At 39.7% G+C, this 25,577-nt stretch overlaps 1 protein-coding gene across 3 annotated transcripts in view; it reads left to right on the plus strand.

The window, feature by feature from the left end:
* Positions 1-25,577, plus strand: part of RELN (reelin) — a 277,724-nt gene that overhangs the window by 235,068 nt on the left and 17,079 nt on the right. For all 3 annotated transcript variants that reach the window (XM_077783642.1, XM_077783643.1, XM_031507057.2), the window contains exons 41-55: positions 1,762-1,991; positions 4,662-4,882; positions 5,850-5,997; positions 9,290-9,548; positions 10,706-10,955; positions 13,196-13,364; positions 16,005-16,145; positions 17,483-17,660; positions 19,002-19,195; positions 20,275-20,531; positions 21,251-21,405; positions 22,202-22,416; positions 22,702-22,879; positions 23,906-24,081; positions 25,352-25,458. In XM_077783642.1, the coding sequence (XP_077639768.1) occupies positions 1,762-1,991; positions 4,662-4,882; positions 5,850-5,997; positions 9,290-9,548; positions 10,706-10,955; positions 13,196-13,364; positions 16,005-16,145; positions 17,483-17,660; positions 19,002-19,195; positions 20,275-20,531; positions 21,251-21,405; positions 22,202-22,416; positions 22,702-22,879; positions 23,906-24,081; positions 25,352-25,458 (2,878 nt within the window). The remainder of the gene's footprint in view (positions 1-1,761; positions 1,992-4,661; positions 4,883-5,849; positions 5,998-9,289; positions 9,549-10,705; positions 10,956-13,195; positions 13,365-16,004; positions 16,146-17,482; positions 17,661-19,001; positions 19,196-20,274; positions 20,532-21,250; positions 21,406-22,201; positions 22,417-22,701; positions 22,880-23,905; positions 24,082-25,351; positions 25,459-25,577) is intronic.

The raw sequence follows: 25,577 nt of genomic DNA on the forward strand, positions 1-25,577 counted from the left end.
TAAACTAAACTGTGTTTCTGACTTATCCTAGAATCTAAACTGTGCATTGCCTGGGGTAGCTATTGATGGGAGTAACCAGTTAGTATTTATTAGTTTAGAGAGAGGTCATTATACTGTCATTATGAAACTGGAAAAGAATGTGGCACAAAAATTGCCATGCCACAGTTACCGGTCTGCTTTTAACAACAATGTGGCATGTTGTTGCATTAATATGAGCTGCATAATAGTCAGCAAATGATAGGAGTTTATAAAAATTACTAAAATGATACTAAGGGTTTTCCAAGAAAATTAGGTTTAGCTGTGTACGCATGAACTCTTCAATTTGTCATGCAACTAGTTCATAAATTTTTGAATACAAGCCATTTCCTCTTTTAAAATATAGATTGCAGCCTGTAGGACAAAAATGTTTGAGGTGACTTTAAGGTATTCATAAGCCTCAATAGCATTAACTCATAAAATCTACATGTTTACTTCCATATGTGATAAGAACATCATTTTCAGCTCACGTTTTTGAGAGCATTAGTGTAAATGAAGGAGTTATGCATAATGCAGTAGTTTCTCTCTGTGTCTCAAGAGTCAAAACCTATATTGGATGAGCATCTCTCTAAGCTTCCAGATGAGTAGACAACACTTCTAGTCAAATGTAGGTTGATGGGACTCATGCGCACTGAAGAGTGATGAAGGAAATTTGATGTAGTATACACTTGCAACATTCTTGCACAGTTCTTAGCATTACTGTGTTTTAGAAACAAATAGATTTTCTTAAGAGAACAGCATGCTACAAAGACACCTTTTTTTTTGGTACAAAGTTATACAAAAATATTAAAATGTTACATAGTTTTAATACAGGCTTTGTATTTCACCAGCAATTGTTTTTTATTTGTTTCATGATAAGTACAGTACATCTTATTTTGTATGACAGTCATTCTGTAAAAAACTAATTTGTCTTCTTTTACAAAAGCAATTTGAAATTATAAGAAGACAGGAAAACAGACTAATTTGCACTGGTTGTCTCAGATTCTGTATTAAAGTCTGTATTTTCTCAGTAGTAGAACTGGTTTTCATGTTTTGCCTTTTCTACTGTTCTTTATATCAGGAATCTTGTGAGCACACTCTGAGAAATCTGACACTGCCAAACTAAGACATTGAATCTAAATCCAGTCCAGCTATGATGTTCTAGGTCTTTGCCATTATACATGAACAAATAAGTAGTGTGAAAGCTGAACATATTGAGTTGATAAGCTTTGTTTTTTAATATGTAACATAAAATAGGATCATAGTGCAGCTCAGAAATTAACAGCCCAGCATTAACAAAAAGTTAATGTTTGCACTTTCTGTTTTAATATTTCTGCTTTTAATAATGCATATTTTCTTGATGCTGTGATTACTTCAGTACCTGCCAGAGGACTGCAAGAGCTGGTGCATTTACTCCAGCAGTGTTAGCAGCTCTCCTTTTGGGTCTGCCCAATTAACTTCACAGTTTTCTCTAGGTAGAAGTTGTTGGGAATTTCTTATCACATTCATTTTATCATAACCCATACTGTGATATACTCAGGGACAGGAGAGCAATGTGCAAAAGTTCCTGTTCATGTGCATGTCCTGAGTGCATCGAACCTGTTGTTAAATGGGTTCCCAAATCACCATTTTCCTGGATTAAAAAAATACAATACCAAATGGGGAAGACTGCCTAAGGTGAAGAATGACTGGGAGTCCCACAGTCTGCCCTGGGTCACCTTCTGTGTTTGATGCCTTGGCCCCCAGATCAATATCGGCTGCACCACTGACAGCTCCTCTGCTGACCCAGTGAAGCTGGAGTTCTCACGAGACCTGGGGGCCACCTGGCACCTGCTGCTCCCCCTGTGCTACAGCAGCAGCAGCCACCTCAGCTCCCTCTGCTCCACTGAGCATCACCCAAGTAGCACTTACTACGCAGGCACTACTCAGGGCTGGAGGAGGGAGGTCATTCACTTCGGAAAACTGCACCTCTGTGGGTAAGTGTCCAGCTCCTCTTCCTACCCAGATGCTTGTTGCTTTGCTTTTATTTCTGTTTTTCACCCAGCACAGGGGTGGTGCATAAGAACTGTAGCACTAGAGCAGACCACATGACCAATTTTTCTCTGCTTCTTGCCCTAAATGTTAGTCAGTGTTCAGGTGACTCCTCAAATCATATTGTGCCTAATGCTGATGTAGAATAACCACAGGCAATTTCCTATCACCTATATATTTAATTAGTGATAATTTAAGAGAAGGGAGTTGCTTATTGAAATTAATGCAAAACTGTTCTTGTGCTGAGTGTTCTTTGCAGAACTGCATCAGCCATTTGAATTTACTGATGATGTTTTTGCATGAAATTTGAGCTTCATAAGAAAATGCAGTAAAATGTGAGCTAGTATAAGCTTGATTCCATTTCAATATGAAGAAATAGTCTGATCTAAATACTCAGTCAATCAGATTGGGTGATAACACAGCATAGAAAAACCATATGTGCTAGCAGGCATAGTAATATGTAACTTTTCAAAGTAAAAACAGTACTCTTTACTTTTTCAGGAATAACTGTCATCTAGCATCAACTCACTTTATGTAAAAGCTCATACCATTAATGATTAAACTGTAGCATGTATGAATGAAAATGAGCTGTGCAACTATGAGACTTTATGACTCTATGCAGCTATGAGACTGAGTATTTATGAAACTACTACAGTCAATGGGTCCTTCACTAAATAAATGACCCCATATGTGCCTCTGAAAGTATGAAGAGGCCTATATAAGAAATAAGAATCAAGTTTGGAAAGACTGATTGTTTAATAATTTAAGGAGATGTTTAAATTTTAAACTTGAGTTTTCTGGTTTATGACAGTTAACATTTCAAGCATGAAATAGGTATCCATCTCTTTCAGCAGCTCACTGGTACTTCCTGGGTTTGTGCAAGAGAATTATTTTACCCTTTAGGCAGCCATGAATGCATCCCTCCAAATAAAAATTTTGGCTGTGCAGACTCCTAACTCATTAAACCTTCCAGGATTTTGATTTAGTCCTCTGTTCCTGAGTGCTTCTATCCTGTTTTTCTACCTTCCTTCCCCAGGATACCAGGCCAGGAGCCCATTGCTGACAGCCAGCCAAGCCCAGCAGTGCAGAGTAGTTTACATTTAGTGCATTAAATCATTGGGCCAGAGGGCTGAAGGGGGATTTCTCCACCAGAATCCACTGCAAATAAGAAAAAAATCCAAACCTTTCTCCTTGTGCAATTCTAAAAAAATCCCTTAGCCTTTTCATCCCCTGAGTGCCAAGTGGTTATAGTTTAACTGAGGATGAAGACATTTTAAGTTATTTCCACTACATATGTAATTTTAGAAATTAATATATGTTCTCAGCAGACAGCTGTAGGTAATAATTAGTATTCCAGTTATGTCATGAAGGAAAGGTCCAGGGCCTGTTGAGCCAGAGAAGAAACCTCAAATAAGCAGTGGTTCAGTCTCTGCTCCAGAGGAAAGTCATGCTTCACCCTTGCCAGGAGCGACCCTGAGAGAAGGAGCTGACTTGTCTCAGGAAGAAAATCCAGCCTGTGAGGCAGAGGTCTACTCTCAAGGGGAGCTTACAACACCTCCAGCCTCACATATGTGGTTGGTTTTCCCCTCAGGGCATACAAAAGTCAATGATTTTAACTTCCAGCAGAGCTCTGGTTCTTGGGCATCTTTCTTGTGACACTTAGTAGTGTCCCCATCCATCAATTTTTGGTTGTCACCTAAATCCCCTCATAAAAATTTCTTTTCAGCAAATCCAGGGAAAGAATTTGTCAGCTACAATTACCTACAGAATTGATTTGCCTGCTGAATTTAGATATCTTTAATAAGAACATTAAACACGCAAGGCAATTAAGTGCTTCTCCCTTCTCAATCTTCTGGTTTCCTTCCTCCCTTAAAACATTTTCTCAACTGGGAATAAAATTAGTCTCTCAAGTATTTTCCTCATCTCAATTTGTTTTCCCTCCTTCCCCAGTTGGTTCCTTTTCATATGCAACATTGATGCAAGTAGCACTTAGGAGATGAATTAAAAATGACAGGACAGCACCCAAAGGAGAATATAGTTTAAATTAACAACTTGCAATATCAGCCTGGTTTAAGATTAAGCTGCCTGAAAGCAAGCTGATTACCTGGTGACATGACAGATCATGTTTTCTTTCTGGGTAATTGAGGGTGAGATCCTACCACTCTGCCCCTACAGGTGGACTCCCTGGGGGCACAATGGAAGTATGAATTAGAAACTCTCCAGTAGAGGGTGAAAGTGGCCAGGTCTGACCCACACACTGTACACCAAAGCAGAAGGGAATCCACCAGACCATGGCCATTCATCTTCCCCATGAATGATGGAGTTAAGAGTAGCTGGATTTTAAATTTTGAAAATCGTATCTGTCATTCAGTTTTGAGATTACAGGTAATGAATAGTGTTATTTTTATTTCTACCAGTACTTGGGTTGAACATCAACCTAAAGATGCATGAGGTACTGAAGGAATGAGATTTAGCAGTCAGTTTCTAGAATTAATCTATTTATCAAGCCAGGTCCAACAGAAAGAATAATATATATGTGCATATGATATATGTGTGGAATACAAAGAAAAGATGGAACTATTATTTTAAATAAGTACACTTCATGCCATTTTCAGGTTGGCGAGGTTCAGATGGTACCAAGGATTTTACCCTGCTGGATCCCAGCCTGTGACTTGGGCCATTGACAACGTGTACATTGGCCCCCAGTGCGAGGAGATGTGCAACGGGCACGGCAGCTGCATCAACGGCACCAAGTGCATCTGCGACCCCGGCTACTCGGGGCCAACCTGCAAGATAAGCACCAAGAACTCTGACTTCCTCAAGGATGACTTTGAAGGTATCTCATTTGGGAGGGGGCATCTGAATACTGCCTGTCCATCTTAGTGCAGCCCAGGATTCAAGCAAAGCCTTCCTGACCCCTGCATGCTTCTGATTAGAATTTATTCCATGGGGGTATTCCCAGGAACCCAGTCGTTCAGATGCCATTTGTAAGTGTGGTTTGTGAATGCCTGATGCACTGTTAATGCTGGAGTACAAAATCTTCATTGAGACAGAACTTCCTGAAACTCTACATGTAGAAAATAATGTTGAAAGCAAATTATGTTTTGATGTTAGTTTGGTTTTAGTGCAGACAGAGCACTTGCAAGGGAGGCAAACAGCAGAGGACCTTAAGGTCATGTCATTTCTCACTACAAGGGAAATGTGACTCCCCCTACTACAGCAAACAAGGTTTCAGAGCAGACCAAATGTCTCAGTAGTAGGAGCCGGTGCTGAGCAGCCACAGCAGACCCCAAGAGAGGGAAGGCAGGAGGGAACTCAAAGCCTCACGCGTGCCTGGGTGCACACAGCATCCATGCACACAACTCAATCCCTTTGAGGCTTCCCCTGCTAGCAAGCACGGCAAGAGGAGCATGTTTTCATAAAGCAGCACCTGTGAACCAAACTTATCCCTTCATAGCTGCTGCTGCTCATTTTCAGTTTTGCCATCCCTTGCTCGCATGCTACCACTTGGAACCCAAAGTTTCTTTATAGACCTGAGTACTTTGTTGTTACCTTAAGATAAATGATGAAAGGTGGAAAACCTTGTGAATAACTGGAAACAAAGATCCCAGATCTGATACTTCTGGGTTTATTTTGTTTTGATTTGTGTGTATTCAGCTTTCTAGAATACACGGCACTGGAAACACTGAATACTTCCCAGTCAGCGTGTGATTTTTAATTTATCTCTCTTCCTCTGGAAGTAGCGTTCTTGCAGCAGGAGCACTTCAGAGTAAATCATAAATATGTATTCACTGTGTATTCAGGTCAGCTGGAGTCGGATAGATTCCTCCTTGTGAGTGGTGGGAAGCCGTCAAGGAAATGTGGTATCATGTCAGGAGGAAACAACCTCTTCTTTAACGAAGAAGGTTTACGTATGCTGATGACTCGAGACCTAGATTTGTCACAAGCCAGGTAACACTCTTTCAAAAGTTCTTTCAGGATTTCATTGAGGAATTGCCATACTGAAGAACAATACATATGTGATATTTCTCTAGAAAAAGCAAGCTGACGTATTCTGTGGTTCTCACACCAGCAAATGCTCCATTTTAACCACTGTCACCAAATTGTTCAAATTGACTTTAACTGCATTAACCATTTAAATGTTGTTTTTTTCCCTTAAATAAGGATTCCAGAAACTGATGCCACACCTTCAGTAGTTCATGCAAGCTTTTGTTTCCTAAATCATTAATATGAGAAATGCTCTGCTTTTCTTGCACAGTCGTGTATTATGAGCCATTGATGAAAGAGGAGTATCTGGTGAAAGTATAACTCTTACATTTGTCATCTCATAATTCTTGCATTTCTGAAGCTTGTTTTTTTCTTATTGTGCACATTTGTTTCCAATAATTCACTGAGAAATTCCCATCAAGCTGTCACCAACTATTGAAAACCAAGTATTTAGTGTATTTACAGTTTATGTTGTTTGTTTACAGCCTGCAGAGGAGACATGTGATAAGTGAGACATGCTAAGCAAGCCACATTAAAAAAAATTACATTAAAAAATTTAAAATATTAATTAAACTCCATCCCAATTGTGAGCATGCTAACAAATAGGCATTGTTTTCTAATTTATTCTGCATTTTAGATGATATTCTTGTATTATTACTTTGAAGAGATTGCATTTTCTCCAAGACTTCTTTCACTGATCTCTTATAAACACCCTACTCCTTTCTGATGTTCTGTGGGAAACATTTTAACAGGCATTTTATCTACTTTTTACCTGTCATCTTTGGTATGGAAGCTTTAAATAATGGTCTCATTGTAAAGACTCATGGTCAGTAGAAAGGCCTAATATCTAACCAATGTAGTTTTTAAATCAGCACTTAGTTAAACCTCATTGATGTGTAATATTAAGGACCCCTGTAATTTGTAAGATTCCTCACAGCAAACTTTTTTCAGAGATTGATAAAAACAAGTCCCAGTACTCGGCACTAATTTGATTCCTGGATTACTCTGAAATTAGAAATTATTTAACAAAAGATACAAAAGTTACTCCATAATTGAACTAAATTTTGTTTTCTTATTGCTCATGTTCAAAGAACCATAGTTTATTTATCTCTTCTCCATGATGGTCTGTAACTGGATTTGCAAATATTGACCTCAAGGTGTTATATGGAGATAAATTACTTCTGTCTTAGGAAAACAAAGCTGAACACTCAATTTTTTGCATATCTGATTATGAAAAACAACGTTATCACCAAATAACTGTATGTTCTCTTCTGAACAGCAAGGCACACTGCAGTGACATTGCTGGGAGATGCTGTTTTGCAACCTGAAGTAATTTCAGTGGGATTTTCTACATTTGCAGACTGATTTTATCAACCACCTGCAAAGCACACCAGATCTGGTTGTGACACAGATGTGCCAAGTTCTGCACAGGACTTGGGGAGAGGTTTCAATTTATGCCAGGAGTGATGAGAGCAACTATTTTTTAAGGGTGCTAGGCTCAGCAGTCACATTAAAACTTTCCCTTTCCTTATGAAGAGATCTCCTGAAAAGCAAGGCAAGCAGCCGTGTCTGTCAGTGCTGCAAGCCACACTCAGCACCTGGGGTTTCAAATCCAGTGGACTCTGCAATCCACTGCCATCACATCTGTGTCATAAAAAATTTAACACAGGGATGGTGTATCACCATCATGGTGATACTGGTAGCTGAAACTGCATCACATGAAATTGAGAGAATATTATAGGTATCACAGCTGATCAAATCCCTTTCAATTCTGAATTACTAGAAGAACATCCATACATTTGAGTGTTACTAGATTTACAGAAAACACTTTGCTTTTCCATTACAAAATAGGTAAAGCCTTTGCAAAATATCTTTGGGATAAGAAGAGAGATATTTAACTTTTTTTTATCTGTTAGACATTGCTACAAATATTTGGGTGGGTTATTACTACATTAGTAAAATCTGAAATGTAAGAATAGCAATGCAAGGAAAACAGATGCAATAGAGACAGGGTCACCTGGGTTTATTTCATTTGAATTATGTGGCAAATGTTGGAATAAATCTGAGGAGGCAGAAAGACTTACCATCAGTGAAGCAAATCCATTACATTTGATATGTTGATCCATGAGGGTACCCAGTGCTCCTTTACAGCACAAGCAATATGTTATGTCTGGGATGTGGAGGTGAATATAATCTATAGCAAAAGCAGTCATATCAAGTAGCAAGAGAAACTGAGTCTCAGTGAGGACTAGATTAATTTACTTGTAAGTCTGACATTTTATTGGAGCTTTGTCTGCCCAGCATCTCTGCAGCCTTGACTCCCAGCAGATCTACCTGCAGATCAAACCAGAACAAGATTTTTGATATAAAATTTCTTTTGCATCATTTCATTTAACCATGAGCCAGGCAGCACTAATGCAGCACTAATTAGAACAGAAAAAAAACACTCTAAAGCTGTGCAAAAGCTGTGCAAACATGAATTAATACTTGTAATATCCCTGCAAGTCCAGTAAGTAAATATCATTACAGCACGGTTCCCTCCACTCCAAGTGCACAGTGGAGCTATTTATGAGCATCAGCTGACGGGGAGGATTTCTCAGTTTGATACAAGTCTATTGTGCAGCTTTGGAGAAGCCAATTAACTGGGGGATGAAAGCACTGGTGTCCCCGGGTGGCTTGCGCTGGCTTCAGGGAAGCCGGCACATTTAAACGGTGTAATTTAGACAAATTTCCCAGGCTGACAAAATGGACAAAATGATCCCTGAAAGTGAAATGTGCTTTGTTCTCCCATCCAGATTTTCTCTGGTTTATGCCAATGGAAAACTGGGATGCTTATTTTGAATTTAAGCATTTCAGCAAATTCGTAGCAAATTATGATCTACTTAGAGCTCAGTTGCTTTTCTGCCACTAAAATCTGTACTCATGGGATACAGGGATAAAAATTTCACCCAGGATTATGTTTCTGATACTTGCAACACCATCTGCTATGCAGACAAAAGCTGAAAACATAAATGACCAGCTTTGTTCAGACTCTTATGCCTGGCAAACTACCACACAGGCAAAATGAATTTTTGTCATACCACCTGTCTGTCTAGTTATAAGATTTGGAAAGGAAATCATAAGATCTCCTAAAGATGGCTCTTACAGCTAGAAAAGGGGGCTAGTCAAGAGAAAAACTCCAAGGCTCTCTGGTTAGCTGTGTAGGATGTTGTAGAAAATAGATCTTTCTGGTAAGTGGAAAGATTTTTCCTGTTAGATTTGTGCAGTTCTTCATGAGACTGGGATGTGGCAAGGGGGTACCTGACCCCAGGAGCCAGCCTGTGCTGCTGCAGTATTCACTCAACGGGGGCCTCACGTGGAGCCTTCTCCAGGAGTTCCTCTTCAGTAACTCCAGCAACGTGGGACGATACATTGCCCTGGAAATTCCCTTGAAGGCCCGTTCGAGCTCCACGCGGCTTCGCTGGTGGCAACCATCCGAGAATGGGCATTTCTACAGTCCCTGGGTGATCGACCAGGTGAGGAATTCTTCTTTTAACACAATCTTAGACTGGATTCAGTCTTAATGTTTCTCTTTTCTTGGCATGTATCATTTCACTGAGACAATAAAAAATGCTTATTTAAAAGGTATTTGGTGCGCAATTACTGTTTGATGAACTCATGGTTTTAATGCACCATTTCCATGTGGGGCACTGATTGCCCATTTTGATTCTGGGAAATTCTTTTACACGTGTGTAGAGCCTCGGGTACACATTGCAGGAGGCCTTACCACACAAAATGCAAGTCTGTTTTCAAACTTCAAAAACCTTCATTTAAAATGTTTCCAAATATGTAATTGACGTGGTATAATGTAATAGAAAAAGACTATAGGGAAATATCAATCTTGTGAATATCAATGTCAATTTTATGAAAATTAAGTTTCATATTTGGGATTTTCTGCTATAAAGATTATTATATTACTTTGTATGACTTGGTATAGATCACAAATTATTTATCTCTAAATTTATTATGCTCTAAGTAGTGTCTTTGGGTTGTCCAAGTAAAATTTGCTTTCATATTTATTACTTTTTTTTAAAGAAGTTAGTTCAGATTGTTAGGAGAAACCTAACCAGCCAGTTTAATGTTGTGGTTACAAAATTTTACTTCCCATCCCTCTGTTTAGAAATTAAAATTCACTCATTGTTTCAATATCTTCATTGAATGTAGTTATATTTTTTCAGAACAATCAGAAACGGAATTCAGAATAACAAATGAAAAATAGTTCTACCTTGCTTGCTGTTGAATAGTAAAATTATGATGTTTTATAGTCAATGAAAAAACAGATGCTATTTCCCCACTTCTATCAGCAGACACGATGTGATAGCAGTGCACCAGATATTGTTTCTGCTAACACTTTTTTTGTGAGCAGTTTTACTTCATTGAGATTGGAGGTTGCCTCCCTGAATTTTAGATGTGTACAACTGAGCCAATCTCTTTCCTCTACAGGAAAGAGATACTCCCCTTTCTCATGGACTAAATTCTCTACTAAGTAATGATGTCAATTTTGGACCATCATAATAAATACACTTAGTCTGGTACATCTCTTCCTCCCTCAGGTTGCTATGTCACTTGTATGTTTGTGAAGACTTTTAGACATTTTTCCTTATCAGAAACTATTTCTTTCCTAATGTTTCAGATTCTTATTGGAGGAAATATCTCTGGCAATACAATACTGGAAGATGATTTCACCACCCTGGATAGTAGGAAGTGGCTGCTCCACCCTGGTGGAACGAAGATGCCGGTCTGCGGCTCTGCTGGGGACGCTCTGGTGTTCATTGAGAAAGCCAGCACCCGCTATGTCGTCACCACTGACATCGTTGTCAATGAAGACTCTTTCTTGCAAATCGATTTTGCAGCTTCCTGCTCTGTCACAGATTCCTGTTATGGTAATGGCTTCTTAGTAATCCCTGCCATGCCTCTTCCTCCACTGCAGAGGAAAGTTCACTTGTTTTCTAGTTACATTATTCATCATAACAAGAACTGAGAAACAAAAAAGCTGCATGTTTCAGTTAGAAATTGTAACATCATCTTTTTTAATCCAGGTGTCTGAAGCCTAAAATAAACTGAAGTAAATTAATCCCTGTGAGCATCTAAGCTGCAGTTCAATCCATCTCAGAAAAAGACCAACAGCTGCCTTACTCAAATCTATTTAGGAGATAATGTCCAATGCTTGGGGTGGTGGTGTAAAAATAAGCAGTGGGGTGTTCCAGCATATATTTCTTGCTTTGTGGTTTTGCATTTTCAGTATAGTCTCAGTTCTGATCTCACTTGTACTTATATACCTAAAAAATCATTTATATCAACACAAATCTGACACTTGCTAAGGCAGCATCAACTGCAAACATTTATATTGTCCATATGAAATAATAAATATGTATAGACCTATATGTTTCCATGTATGTGTGCGTACATATTATGCACATGTATATATCCATTTACATATACATAATGATGCAATTTTTAATTACCCAGGTTTCTTTTTTCATATAATGTATATTGAGTGCAGAGTCAGCTTTTATATATGTATATACACTTATATACATACAAATAAATGAATAAAAACATATCAATACATATCATGTGGAAATTAAAAATTGGTTCATTATGTGAATTTTAAGGCCAACAAGAAATAGCTTTTTCTTAAAAACAAGGTTTTTAATTCTTGCTTTATACATACTCTTAGAGTAGGGTTTTGAGGTATAGATATTTTAATGAGGACAAGAATACAATCATTGTATCATGTGGTATGTGTTAATTTACTGACTTTACTGACTGGGTTGCTGACTTTTTCTCTACAATTCTGTATAAAAATGGAAAAAGATTTTACATGAAGTCCCAGATTTAGCTTTTCTGATTTTGCTAATCTGAAGCTACTCACATGCTTAAAAAATTTTCTTTCTTTTGTTATTAAGAATATATGTGGTATTCTGTGGTATCCTGAGATCATCTCTTCTAAGTTTAAAAGTATTTTGGTGACTGAGCCATATACTGGCAAAGAAATAGATCCTTATTTTGTTGGGGGGGGGGATTTGTTTGTTTCTCTGTCTACAACCCTTATCATTGTCTTAACTTTATATTAAATTAGGCAGGACACTACCTAATCATCCTTCCAGTCATGATGAGAAAAGCATTTCTTTTGGTGAGGGAAATTTAAGACTAAAAAATCACTTACCCTTGTTTGTATTTCTACAGCACTGTCTTCTGTGCTGAAACATCAAGTAGGACTGATTGAGTCATTAAGGGTCATTCCCTGTGCATGAGGGTAGAAGAAATGGGTCTGTTAGTAACCAAAAGAAGATCACAGATTTATCACCTCTATCACTGCAACCATGTTCCATGTTTTATGCAGCCAGCTCAGCCAGAATACCTGGCAGCTGGAACATTTACTTCAAGTACCAGTTCTGCACCTATTATTATTTACATTTTCATGGCTGCATGAAAGTTTGACTTGAAGTACTTAGTGAGCTTGGCTAACCTTTAATTTTCGTAATAAAAGCTTATAAGCCTTAAACATCAAAACAATGAAATTGCTGATTTTCGCTGAGAAATGAATACATTAGTTTAATGTGGCTAGACTGTGTTTGAATGGAAACAAGCTCACTGACTAACAAACTCAAATTAAAATTGTGCTGAATAATTAAATGAGCTGGTCTGCAGGAAGGGCGGAAAGCTGACTAAGCCATCTTGTGACAGAGCCAAAAGTTTGAATTTAAGTGTTGCTCTGCTTTACACAACAATCACATCCAACTGAATCTCACTCTTCAAGCCTGAAAAACAAATTTTGGTGGTCATGGTGCTGTCACATCATTTTCTTGCATGCTTCAGCTTAATCCTGGCAACTTAATGTTGGCTCTGTCTTTTCATCTGTGGTCCTTTGAGTTAAGTGGCAGATGCAGAGATGTGCTGCAGATTCCATCTGAGCTATACCTGTTCAGCAACATGTAACACACCCTCCCACACTGCCATCAAAGGAGGTAGCTTTGTGCTTCTGACACAAGGATTTGAAACGTTCTGGGTGGTTATTTTGTCAGTTCAGACTTGTGATATTGTCTGGGGCTTGCACTTTATTATAGGCCTATGGATATAGGTCTCTAAATTAAGTAACTAACCACTTTTCCACCCTTAGCTATTGAACTGGAATATTCAGTGGACCTTGGGCTGACCTGGCACCCAATTTTGAAAGACTGTCTTCCCACTAATGTGGAATGCAACAAGTACCATCTCCAGAGGATTCTCATTTCAGACACTTTCAACAAGTGGACCCGGGTTACTTTGCCTCTGCCACCCTATACTAGGTAACTCCCTCTGGTTTTCTGCAGAATAAATCTAAAAGCATAACTAATAATTTATAATGTCATGATACATTATGGAGTTTAAGCAATTGTACCTTGTCCTTTTTGTTTGTTCCATGTAAGCAGCAACAAATAAGTATAGGTAAATGAAGCTCTCTCCTACAGAAATTGCAAAGTCCTTTTTGTTTGTTCCATGTAAGCAGCAACAAATAAGTATAGGTAAATGAAGCTCTCTCCTACAGAAATTGCAAACACAGGTAGCAAGGGCATCAGACTCTCAGCTCTATTTGACTCCACAGCTTTGCTCCTCCTGCTGAGCCTTATGTCCTCACTTAGACATAGGCTGAGCTAACTGCTGGCTCAGAAGTGTCAAAGCGCAAGCAGAGCCTTGAGATGGTTGTCATGGAAGACACCACCAAAGGCACAAACAAGTTTTGAACCCGAAGCCTTTATTTTTTACTAATTGTACTGGAAGGGCCTATGCAGTTGCTACACGTTTTGACATTAGTAATGAAAAAGTCCATGTTCTGTTACTAATCATTTGGGGCATCTGGACTCTTCTCTATCTTCGGTGCTGTTACATCAAGTAATAGCACGTTTTTTTAGGACTTCTTCCCAGCATGAATTTTCTGTGCTTCCTCTTTTGTGTGGCTTTGCTACATACATCTGTAAAAATCCATTACCCTGTCAGTTCTTGTGTAAAGACTGTAAATTTGTGTTCAGAGTAGTCTTTCTGGGGTTGAATGGGATGAGTTGGGGCTGGGATTGATGTTCCAAACCAATTGAATTTGGACCTGAAAGGAAGCTACCACCTGAGATAAATTCAGGTTTATAAATAACTGTGATTTTAAGACTGAAGAGTTTCTTGAACAGTATATGTCACAAGAAGTCTGATGCCCTACTGAGGCAAAAATTGCACGTCTGTCCAATCCCATAATTTTATTTTTTGGCTCAAGTAATACCATTTCCCAAAGTTATTAAAACAGGCATTCCATGAGAGAGGTTATTACAACTTTTTTTCATAAGTAAGAGAGACGTTGAGCTTTAGGATAAGAACAATGCAACTAACAGGCCTTTTAGTCTAGATGCAATATAATTTTTATGCTGCTTTATTATTTCAAGCTGTGTAATAGCGGGTGTGTGTCTCCAATTGTTTATGCCTGTATGTTTTAGGCACATGCAGGCTGTGTAGTCAGTAGCTTGGCCTGCTGCTCACCACCCATGTCTGTGCAGCCTCTTAGGGCTCCTGCACTCCAGAGAGCTGCCTCACTGCTGGTCTCGAGTGGGCAATGGACACGTACTCTTAACTTGGAGCTGATTTTAAAAGGCAAATGCAAATACAAAGCTTCCTGCAGGAGCACTAGTTTAATGAATTGTTAGTTATGTGCCTAGCCAAAGCAGGCAGTGTAAGATATAGGTGCTTGTCTTTATTCTGAAAGTTCTGCCTCGCAATTTTTATGTGTATTTTTAAAATGCTGCTTAATGAATAGCTGAGATGAGCTCAGAACAGTAGATTTCTCTTTGGATAAACAAGTGATTTATTCAGCTCATGCAGCATTTTCATAAAGAAATAATCCATGGGAGAAAAATGACCTTAACATATGAGGTCCATTTTTACACTGAACAGTTTTTGGGGATTTTGCTGGGGGTTTTTTGAGTTGTTTTTTTAGTTTTGGTTTGTTGGGGGTTTTTTTAATAATAATTGTGATTTCTCTTTTGAGATTCAAAAGAAAACAAACTACAAAAAGTTCAATGCTGCCATCTAGTGCTGTACCACAAAAAAGAGATTAGCTTGAATTCACAATTACAGAAATTAATCTACTCACAGCTCTTGATTTACAGTCTACACCTGCATGAGCTGAATAACTATTTGGTGTCCCCTGACTCTTTTGGATAGATTTTCATCATCTATCTTGGGAGCTGAAACAATTCACATATAGGTAGCTAAGCCAAATTTAATCAACAAAATCAGTATAATTTACTCAGTAGACCCAGGATCACACTACAGATAATTTCTTAGCATTTCCAGCCAAGCCCTGGGTGGAGGGGAGGGAAGAAACTGCAAAGCCAGGGTCATTCTGCAAGCCCTGCATGGGCCTTCTCACCTGTCCCCAAACCCACTCCCTAGAACTGCTCTGAACCTAAGAGCGATTGGGAAAATTCATGGAAAAAAAATTCAGGTAAATTTGTTGGCTGGGGCTTATTGACTGGCTCAGGATGAAACTTGGAGGGTTTGGATTATTCTGGCTTGATGCAGCTCCTAGCTGTCCCTCAGGATTGTATCTGTGCTGGGACATGGTTATGACTGGCCTGAGTTTCCAACTTGGAAATATCACCTTCTTCCTACCCTCCTCTCCACCGCACCGACCATGGCCCACTTGCTTTGCTTTCACCAGTGATCCATTTCCTACCTCCCACACTCTCAGCTTGATACCAAGCACCCATGCTTTTTTCTGTTCTCAAAATCTGGACACCCTTTTCTTGGAGGGATGTTGTCATTGTCAGAAAGCAGCCCTGGGTCATGCTGGTAGCAATCAAATCTTCCAAGAGCAGGCTAGCCTCAAAACTAACATTTCCTTTCAATCAAAATAAAGATTACTTTAGCTAGAATATACAGAATTCTGTTTTTCTTTCTCTCCCAAGGTCTCAAGCAACTCGTTTCCGCTGGCACCAGCCTGCTCCTTTTGACAAGCAGCAAACGTGGGCAATCGATAACGTCTACATCGGGGATGGCTGCATAGACATGTGCAGTGGCCATGGGAAGTGTACACAAGACAACTGTGTGTGAGTGCCATCTGTTCCCTGTCCTGCCCAGGGCTGTAGCATTTCACTCCCCCTCTGTCATTCTGATGAATTTGCAGGGAAAACTGTGATACAATTCTACAAAGGAAGGTGGATTTTGCTGTTAAAACTGAGCAGGGCACTGGGTCCACTTGGAATAGAAGCAACAAGTGGAAGGGGAACTGCAGGGGTTGGCCCTGCCAGACCTCTGACTGTTCATGCTCCATGGCCAAAGCAGATGGTCTTTTCCTCAGTGGCAATGCATCACCTCTGCTTTTGTCTCTGCTGCATCAATTCCCCTCCCACCAGGTAGGGAAAGGGTACCTCTTGAGTTTGCCTAGCCCTCTTGGGACATACAGTCTAGAGCTTCCCAGAATATGTTCTCCTTATTCCCAAGGGATTTCACACCATGTCCCTGTGCTCTTAACCTGGTCCTGGGTGCAGAGAACCTGGGCTGGAGGTGGGACATACCCAACTAAGCAAGATGTATGCCAGTTCTTCACAAAGCCAGAATCTGTTTTTTGACTGGTGTTATCTTGATGGTCTGATGACTCTGCTCCATGGTAGGGTTTGCCAGGAGAGGCAGACTGGCTTGATCCTCAAACTGTTTGCATAACAATCCACACAGAGTCCTGCAAAGCTAGCAAACAACAACCCCCAGATTTGCCTGTCTTGGCAACAGAGAAATACCTTCCAGATGGATGTATTGCTTTTTTTCCAGCCACAAATGGCAGCAGAAATGGGAGAATGCTTGTATAATTGCACTGTGACTGTATTTTTTAGAAATATATTTCACTGCATAGAATAGACATATTATTGTGTTCTCCTCTATCCTGACAACACTGCAGTACCAAGACACAATATCCCTGGTGAAATCTCTTTGTAGCAGTTCTGAGCTGTTATCCAGTCTTTGACACATTACAAGAATGTCTTTCAGAGGTGAAAAAAAAAAAAAGAAAAGAAAAAAAAGGAAAAACAAAAAAAAAAAAGGAGAACTATATAAAGATAAGAAAACACCCATCTCCTAAAATTTTACAGAAACTTGAACTTTAACATCAGTGGGACATTTTTAGGCTTGGCACATTCTTTTGGTTTATTTATCCAAGCACAATGTGTTTCACTGCTTTTACCGTGTTTGGGAGTGTACCCTGTATTAGAAGCTTGAATGATACACAGTACTAAGCCTTTAAAAAAGTCATTTTTGTTTCGTATTAACTCCAAAGCGCCAGATGTTTAAAACCCCCACATACCAGTTGTGCACTAGTAAATGATGCCTCTCTGCAGAATAAGATGCATGCAGAGCCCTTGCCAGCTGATTGTGCATTTGTTTTGCTCTGCAGCTGCGACGAGCACTGGGGTGGGCTGTACTGCGACGAGCCAGAGACTCCCCTTCCCACCCAGCTGAAGGACAACTTCAACCGCTCCCCCTCGAACCAGAACTGGCTGACAGTGAACGGGGGCAAACTGAGCACGGTCTGCGGGGCCGTCGCCTCTGGGATGGCTCTTCACTTCAGCGGGGTGTGTGTCCAGCACAGCGACCAGCTCGCTCCATTTGACGCTATAAGTGGGACTGGTTTTAAAAGTTAAATAGCAAAGCATTAAAAAAATAATAGCATAACATATCAGACATATAAAATGTTTTTAAAAATTAGATCCTTTGCCTAGTTGAAGGTTGAAGTCAAACAGGTCCTACAGACTAGGGTCAGCCAGAAACACTCCAGGAAAGCTGATACCGTGTTCCTTGATATGCTGCAGCCAGAAAAATGAGATATAGTGTGTGTGGGTCCTGAGAGGAGCTGTAAAGGGGCCTTTGAAAGTGGAGCTGGTAGGTTAAAGCCCAGTATAAATATGTAGACTTTTAATTTTCCTCCTAAGTCCCTCATCATAGCACTTGAAACTTTCAGACTGGAGTTCGGTGTGGCTTCTAATCAGACCAGAGGTAAATTAATAACTAGCTATTTGCACATGTATAATTTGCACATGGTCCTTGATAATACAGAGCCACAGAAACACAGAATGGGCCGGGTTGGAAGGGGCCATGGTGGGTAATCTGGGCAACCTCCCTGCTCAGGCAGGATCACCCTAGAGCACATTGCATCCATGTGTAGCCTCATCCTTCAGATGTCTCTCAGGTGGGTGTTTTCAGAGTAAGCTCACAGTAAAATTTCCTAGGTTAGCTACATGTGTAGGTATATAACCCTAACTGCTGTTGAACTATAGTTTTCTAATAGATAACCTCAGGATTATAAAAATGATTAAATATTATTTTAGAAACATAAAATTTATGCTGGTAGATGTCTTCTGTCAAATTTATAACTAAGTTCAAACTGACAAAAGTTTTCTAAAGTAAATTAACAGAAGCATTACATTTCCACTTCATTCCAGTAGGACTAAGTAGACACCAGCTAACAAACTAAGCAATGTGAAATATGTAAGGTATTGTGGAAAACACACATACTAAAATTGCTTTGCCATTTGATGGTTTGCATAAGTTGAATCATTAGCACATAATCAGTGATTCATTAATTCTGCATGGAAAACTTAAAGATTTACAATGGAGGCGTGGATTTCTGCAACTTTTGTATTAAGAAGAAAGGTGAATACAAATACATGAATATTGTAAAACTGAAGGTACAAGTAGCAACATATATAGATACACAACAAAAATTTTTAAGATGAAACTACTGAAATTATGTTCAGTTGTAGTTTTATCTTTGAAATAATTCATAAAAGTTTGTACAATTTAAAAATTTTTGCTATATGAATCCACGTTAATAGTGACTGCATAGTCTAACACTTTTTATGAACGTAATTTTTGCCAGACAACACCAGCCAACATCTTTTTTCATTGCTTTTAAGGGCTGCAGCCGTATGTTAGTTACAGTGGATTTGAACCTCACCAGTGCAGAATTCATCCAGTTTTATTTCATGTATGGATGTCTGATAACTCCTAACAACCGCAACCAAGGAGTGCTGCTGGAGTATTCTGTAAATGGTGGAATCACCTGGAACCTCTTAATGGAGATTTTCTATGATCAATTCAGCAAGCCTGGGTATGTAGATACCTTCTTTCTACCTGTGTAAATTTCTCTGCTAAAGTCAGGTCTTCTTGAATGTTTCACCAGAATCTGTGGTTTAGATGTCAGGCTGGGATGTATGAGTTCAGCTTGCGCAGTCCTACAGGTGTTTATTAATGTCCTTGGCATGTATTGAGAGCATCAACATTTGTGCAGCTGCTAGGCCAGAAATACAAGAATACCTAGGAGCCTGTAGCAGTCTGGTAGATTTGTAAATGGTTGCAGGAAGATAATTGAATAGCTACTGTAGTGATGTCCATCCTGTTCTTAAAGCTGCTAACCTTTGCAGTCTATTTCTTTATTGGCAAGATCATAAAATCACTGATTCTTGTAAGTTTGTTATAAAATGGTGTGGCTAGGCTTCTGCAGTTATCCATCAAAAGGATGGATATACTCAAGCCCTACTTTCAGATGTTTGTGAGATTCAAATCATGCATATATGTGAGCCAACCATTTTCTGACTGACCAATTTAAAAGAGTCACAGAAAATGGGGATGTGAAGGACCCATTATTTGTTTTTATTCAAGCACACCAAGAAATAACTAGCACTTTAATTGAACATGAGATTTCAGTGTACTACTTTCTACTGTTGCAATGGAACACATAAAATCATACTGGAACATTGCTATCTGCTGAATAGCTCCAGGTTGAAAAAAGCAATCTTTATTTCATTTGTACGCTCTCCTTCTTAACACTTCTCTTAATAAGGGCCTTATGGCTAGACCCTGCTAGTCCAGACCATTGCATTCAGTCCCATAAGGACACCTGGAGCAAGTGAGGTTGTTCAAACCATGCCACAGTCTGGGTGCTGACCCTTTCCACCTCTCTCTGAGCCCCTGTCCCAGGGATGACATTGGGAGTGATCAGAAAGATTTTTGTTTCAGAAATATCTCCTAGAGGAATATAGGCTAGACCGGTCTTTTTTCTTCTTTCCCAAATTCCACGTGTTCTGGGAAACATTGGGAATGGACTTGGTCAAAGCACCCAGCACAGAGCGTTGCAATGTGTCTTTTTCCTGCAGCTTTCCTCCAACTAATTCCCAGCTTTTATTCCAGCTTTGTGAACATCCTCCTTCCTTACGATGCCAAAGCCATCGGGACACGCTTCCGCTGGTGGCAGCCCAAGCACGACGGGCTGGACCAGAACGACTGGGCCATCGACAACGTGCTGATCTCGGGCTCGGCCGACCAGAGGACGGTGATGCTCGACACCTTCAGCAGCGCTCCCCTGCCGCAGCACGAGCGCTCCCCGGCCGACGCGGGGCCCGCCGGCAGGATCGCCTTCGACATGGCCGTGGAGGACAAAACCACGGGTAAAGCTTCCACCTGCCGCTCACTGAAGGAGCAGGAATTTCCAAGTCTTGCTGAGCCTCTGAATCTTTGTCTCACTGTGATGGCAATCACAGAAAATTCCATTGCTATAGAAGCCTTGTCTTTTGAAAATGAAAAGATGTATCGCAGCTTTTTTACTGCATCTAGAAGGTTAATTTCTTCTAAAAGAAAAAACAGTAATTTAAAAGTGACAGGTTATTCTAAGCAAATTTCTTATCCTGAGTGTCTATTCCCTATTTTCTAATGTATTAAAATATTATTTAGGGAATTTAAGTTACATTTTACAACTAAATTTTGTAGAAGACACATTTTTGTATGTTTATTAGGCTTAACAGCTACCAGTGCTGGGGTACACTTTGTGCAAACATGTAGGCAAAACCCATTAAAAGGCTCTCCCAAAATGTTCAGTGCAATAGATGTTCATATTTTAAGTCTCAGATCCTTACTTCTTTAATATTAAAAAATAATGCTGTAATGCTTGTGTAAGTGAGCAGTAAGAGGTGCTTTCAGCAATAAATGTGATAAATGTAACACATATTTACATGGGAACAATAGGGTACTGATATTCTCAGGAGCAATACTAAATAATTCTCATGTAGGCTGAAAAATAAAGCTATGAATCACCTTTTGTGGTTAACACTACTCCCTATTTAATTTATATTGTCACTGCATATTACTGACGTTGCCATTTATTTTCAAGTGAATGAACACTGGTTATTCCATGACGATTGCTCAATTGAGAGATTTTGTGATTCTCCTGACGGTGTCATGATCTGCGGGAGCCATGATGGCAGAGAGGTCTATGCAGTCACCCACGACCTGACTCCTACAGAAGGCTGGATTATGCAGTTCAAGGTAAAATCTGTCTGCAGTAAACTTATTCAAAACCACATTTTCTTCCAGGTCTAAGTAGATCTTTCAGGAGGAAGGGTGATGTATAGGCCTACACAGGAGCCGTTCCCTGCTGGGAAAAATATTTTTATTAGGCCATCCTCATTTTTCTCACTTACATTGTGTTGGTCAGCTTTAATATCACAGGATGTTCTCAAAGGTGACACATTCTTCTATTCCAGCACTGCAGTTCTATGGACATCATGTAATAGGGTTGCACATCTGCCAGGTGCCTATTTTGTTACAACTGCTGGTGAGGGAAAAGCAGCTCCACAGTAGTTCACTCTGCTCCTGTGTTGTCATGCATTCGCATCAAACAAAACCCAAACTGGCCTTTGTACACCCCTTTACCTAAATTAAGGAAATAACTCAGCAATATATGGAAATTTCAAGAACCCTTTGCACATCCATCCATAAATATGGTCTCCCTAATCTGTGGCCATCTCTGAAATATTAAAATCTCTGGTTGCATGGGATGGAATATTAACTTTATTTGTTCTCTGGTACTGGGGTCTAAGACATGAGTGTCAAAACCTGGAAATCCAGAAATGTGAGCTATCTAGAAGAAAACAAAATTCACAATATGGTGCCTATTCTCAGTCTGGAGAATATCAGAGACCTGCAGGTGACTGGTACCATACAGGCACTGTTACTGCCATCATTTCAAGCAAAATTCTGCCATCCGTTTTCAGGTTCAAACACTGTTTTAAATTCCCCCACCACAATTAATTCTAATTACTGATGGTCTCTTCCTTTTTAGGTGTCTGTTGGATGTAAACCCTCAGAAAAAGTTGCACAAAATCAGGTCCATGTGCAGTACTCCACTGACTTTGGCGTTAGCTGGAGTTACTTAGTGCCTCAGTGCTTACCAGCCGACCCAAAATGTTCTGGGAGTGTCTCACAGCCATCTGTCTTCTTTCCCACAAAAGGATGGAAAAGAGTAACTTACACACTGCCTGAAAGCCTTGTGGGCAAGTAAGTATGAATTTGCTACTCATTTTTTCTTGGATTGAGTACCTTCCTGGAGATACAACAGGACATCTTCCTATTAATTTTCTTTCAAGGAAATTTCAGAATAGCAGCATTCATGTTCATTACATTATGGATATGTAAAAAAATCAATTTCAATAGATACTTCCACTACTTGTGGAAGCTCAGAAGCTAATACAGTCATGATTATATTGTGTTTAATCACCTTTTTTCAACTGAGTAAAATTATTTTATGCATATGTATGGTTTTCTTCACTCCTTTATTTCTAGTCCCGTGAGGTTTCGGTTCTACCAGAAATACTCAGATATGCAGTGGGCCATTGATAATTTCTATCTGGGCCCTGGTTGTCTGGAAAACTGTAGAGGTCATGGAGACTGCCTGAATGAGCAATGCATCTGTGATCCTGGGTATTCGGGTCCAAACTGCTACCTGACCCAGACACTGAAGGTAATTCTATTGCATGTTTTAAAGAATGAATTTTGGCATGTGTTTGTATGGGAAGGAGAGAGAGGAGACATTTATCTCACTGGAAGTTTAGCTTTGATTCCTGTCAGCCTGAAGACAGTCAAATCCATTTTCAGCTCTTTCATCAGTTTTTTAACAAAACTATTACTGCATTATTCAAGAATGGGTTTGTTGCTTTGAAAATAACACTTAGCCTGAAAAAGCTGTGATGAAGTTCATTGTTCATCTTTTAATCATCATTATAAAATGTAAATCATCCTTGCACACCCGGTTGTATTTGAACAAAATTGAAAGATTTGAACAGTGAAAGAGATTACTGAAGTAGGGAGTAAAGGAAAATGGCATAAAATTAGAAAATTAATTCACGTGGCTGTTTGGCTGTTACTCATTTTATCCAGAAACAATGAAGTGGACTCTAGTTAGATATTGCTAATTTAAAGTTAAAAATAACTAACTAACTTGTCAGTTGTCATGTAATTTGAATTATTATAACCTTTTGGTTTTCATCTGAAATATTAATTATATGAACAAACATCATTGTCTGCTTGCAATTTTTAATTAGTAAGGTATCCATCACTTTAAGGACACTTGGGATAAAATTGTAGCAATTTTAGGGGAGTTTTACTGCTAACTCAATGCCAGGATCCCTGGTTTTGCTGAGGAAAGATATAGAATATTTTTTCTCCCATGCATACAGAAGTCCTCTACTGTTGCCCTCTGCCATCAAAACCTTGCCACACAAACCCAATATGCTCACTCATTTGCACATGCCAATTTTTATTTGCTGCATTACCTCCCAAGTATGTTAAAATCCAGCCCTAATAGATTTTCAAATTTAGCCAATTCAGTTTAAGTGGCTAACTATTCATCCAGAAGTGATTATGTTCTGTTACCCTGAGAAAAATTTAGTGTTCTTGAGCCTTCAAACATGTTTAGGTCAGTTCTAGCTGTGGTTGTCAAAAAGACTTAAAATCTTACTTACCTTCATGTTAAATACCTTACTTACAGACCTTCCTGAAAGAGCGCTTTGACAATGAGGAAATTAAACCAGATTTATGGATGTCCTTAGAAGGTGGAAATACCTGTACCGAGTGTGGAATTCTCGCAGAAGACACGACTCTGTATTTTGGAGGTGCAACTGTGAGGCAGGCTGTCACTCAAGATCTGGACCTGCGGGGGGCAAAGTAGGTCCTGGCTCCAGGTCATTGTCACGGGGAGCTCTGTCATACACTGGCAGGGCAGAGCAGCAGGGACCATCGCTGGTAGCTCAGGGAATTCCTAGGCCACCACAGGAACAGCACTACCGGCAGACACCGAGGAGATGACGATTCCCAGGGCACTGGGATTGTGATTCTCAAGGCACTGATGCTTTCAGATGAGTCACAGAGAGCAAGGCTCACCCCAGCACACTGGAAAGGGTCTGACACGTCCAGGTGAAGCAGCAGGTCCCTTTGTCCAGAAATGTCCTGGAATCAGCAACTTCTGGCCTGCAAAGAGGCAGGACACCAGTCAGCAGGGCATCACTGCTGGAGGCACCAGCTGTGTCTCTCACTGAGTTCAGAGCAGAACCTCTGCTGGTTGTTCTCTTTTGGGTGCCCATACAAGATCCATTCCACTTCTGTGCTGTTGGAAAGGATGACTTATCAGGAGTGCAATGGATCTCTGTCAGTTTAGACAAGCTAAGGACATGACATAGACAACAACTTCAGCATAATTTCTCTTGACCATATGGCTTTAATGAAGCCACACACTCTGACTTCTTAAATTTTGCAATTTTGCTGAATTACGGGAAGGAAGGGGCCTCAGGGAGTCTCTAGTCCCACCTCATGCTCAAAGCCAGGAAACATGGAATTCAGGGCAGTTTGCCCAGGACTTTGTCCCATTGGATCTCTAAAAACCTCCAAGAACAGAGATCCTACTGTCTGTCTGTACTGGAACACTTGTACTAGTGTTCAGTTACTCTCAGAGTGATTATTTTTTTTTCTTTTTTTTTTTTCTTTTTTTTATTTTTTTTTTCCCTGTTAAATCCATTTGTAACTTCCTATTTCTTCAGTGTATGATCTCTGGCTCTGAGCTCTGTGTCCTCCACCAACTTGTCTCAGTTTATCAACTTTTTTGTGTCCTTCATTGATTCAAGGGCACCTTAACACATGGTGAGCTCCCATTCCACCAGGAGTCGAGGGAACTCTAAGCAAAGCAGCTCCCATCCAGTCTGTCCCTGGCTGGTACATTTGCAATGGATTATTTCCTCACAGGGGCAGTTCTTAGTTGGATTCCATGAGGTTCCCATGCAAATTACTAGACAATATTTCTGGAAACCTTTGTAGTACTTGTGCATCTATGTACCTTGCTTTAAAATGCTGGCATTTGGAACAATTTCAGCATGTGTGTTAACAGAAATCAACCTCTATTTGTGCAAGTCTAACAGATGTGATCATATACATTTACTCTTAGGTTTCTACAGTACTGGGGAAGAATTGGGAGTGAAAACAACATGACAACATGCCACAGACCAACTTGCAGAAAGGAAGGAGTGCTGCTAGACTATTCCATTGATGGAGGCAAGTACATACTGTATTTATAGCTGAGCTACAGTCTGGTTCTGTATCCATTCACCATGAATACCTGACAAGTTGTCAGAGATCCAAAATAAAAAGGTAATTCTTAATTGTAAAGCTAT

The sequence above is a fragment of the Lonchura striata genome, chromosome 5 (genome assembly GCF_046129695.1).
Source record: "Lonchura striata isolate bLonStr1 chromosome 5, bLonStr1.mat, whole genome shotgun sequence".
Taxonomy (NCBI): domain Eukaryota; kingdom Metazoa; phylum Chordata; class Aves; order Passeriformes; family Estrildidae; genus Lonchura; species Lonchura striata.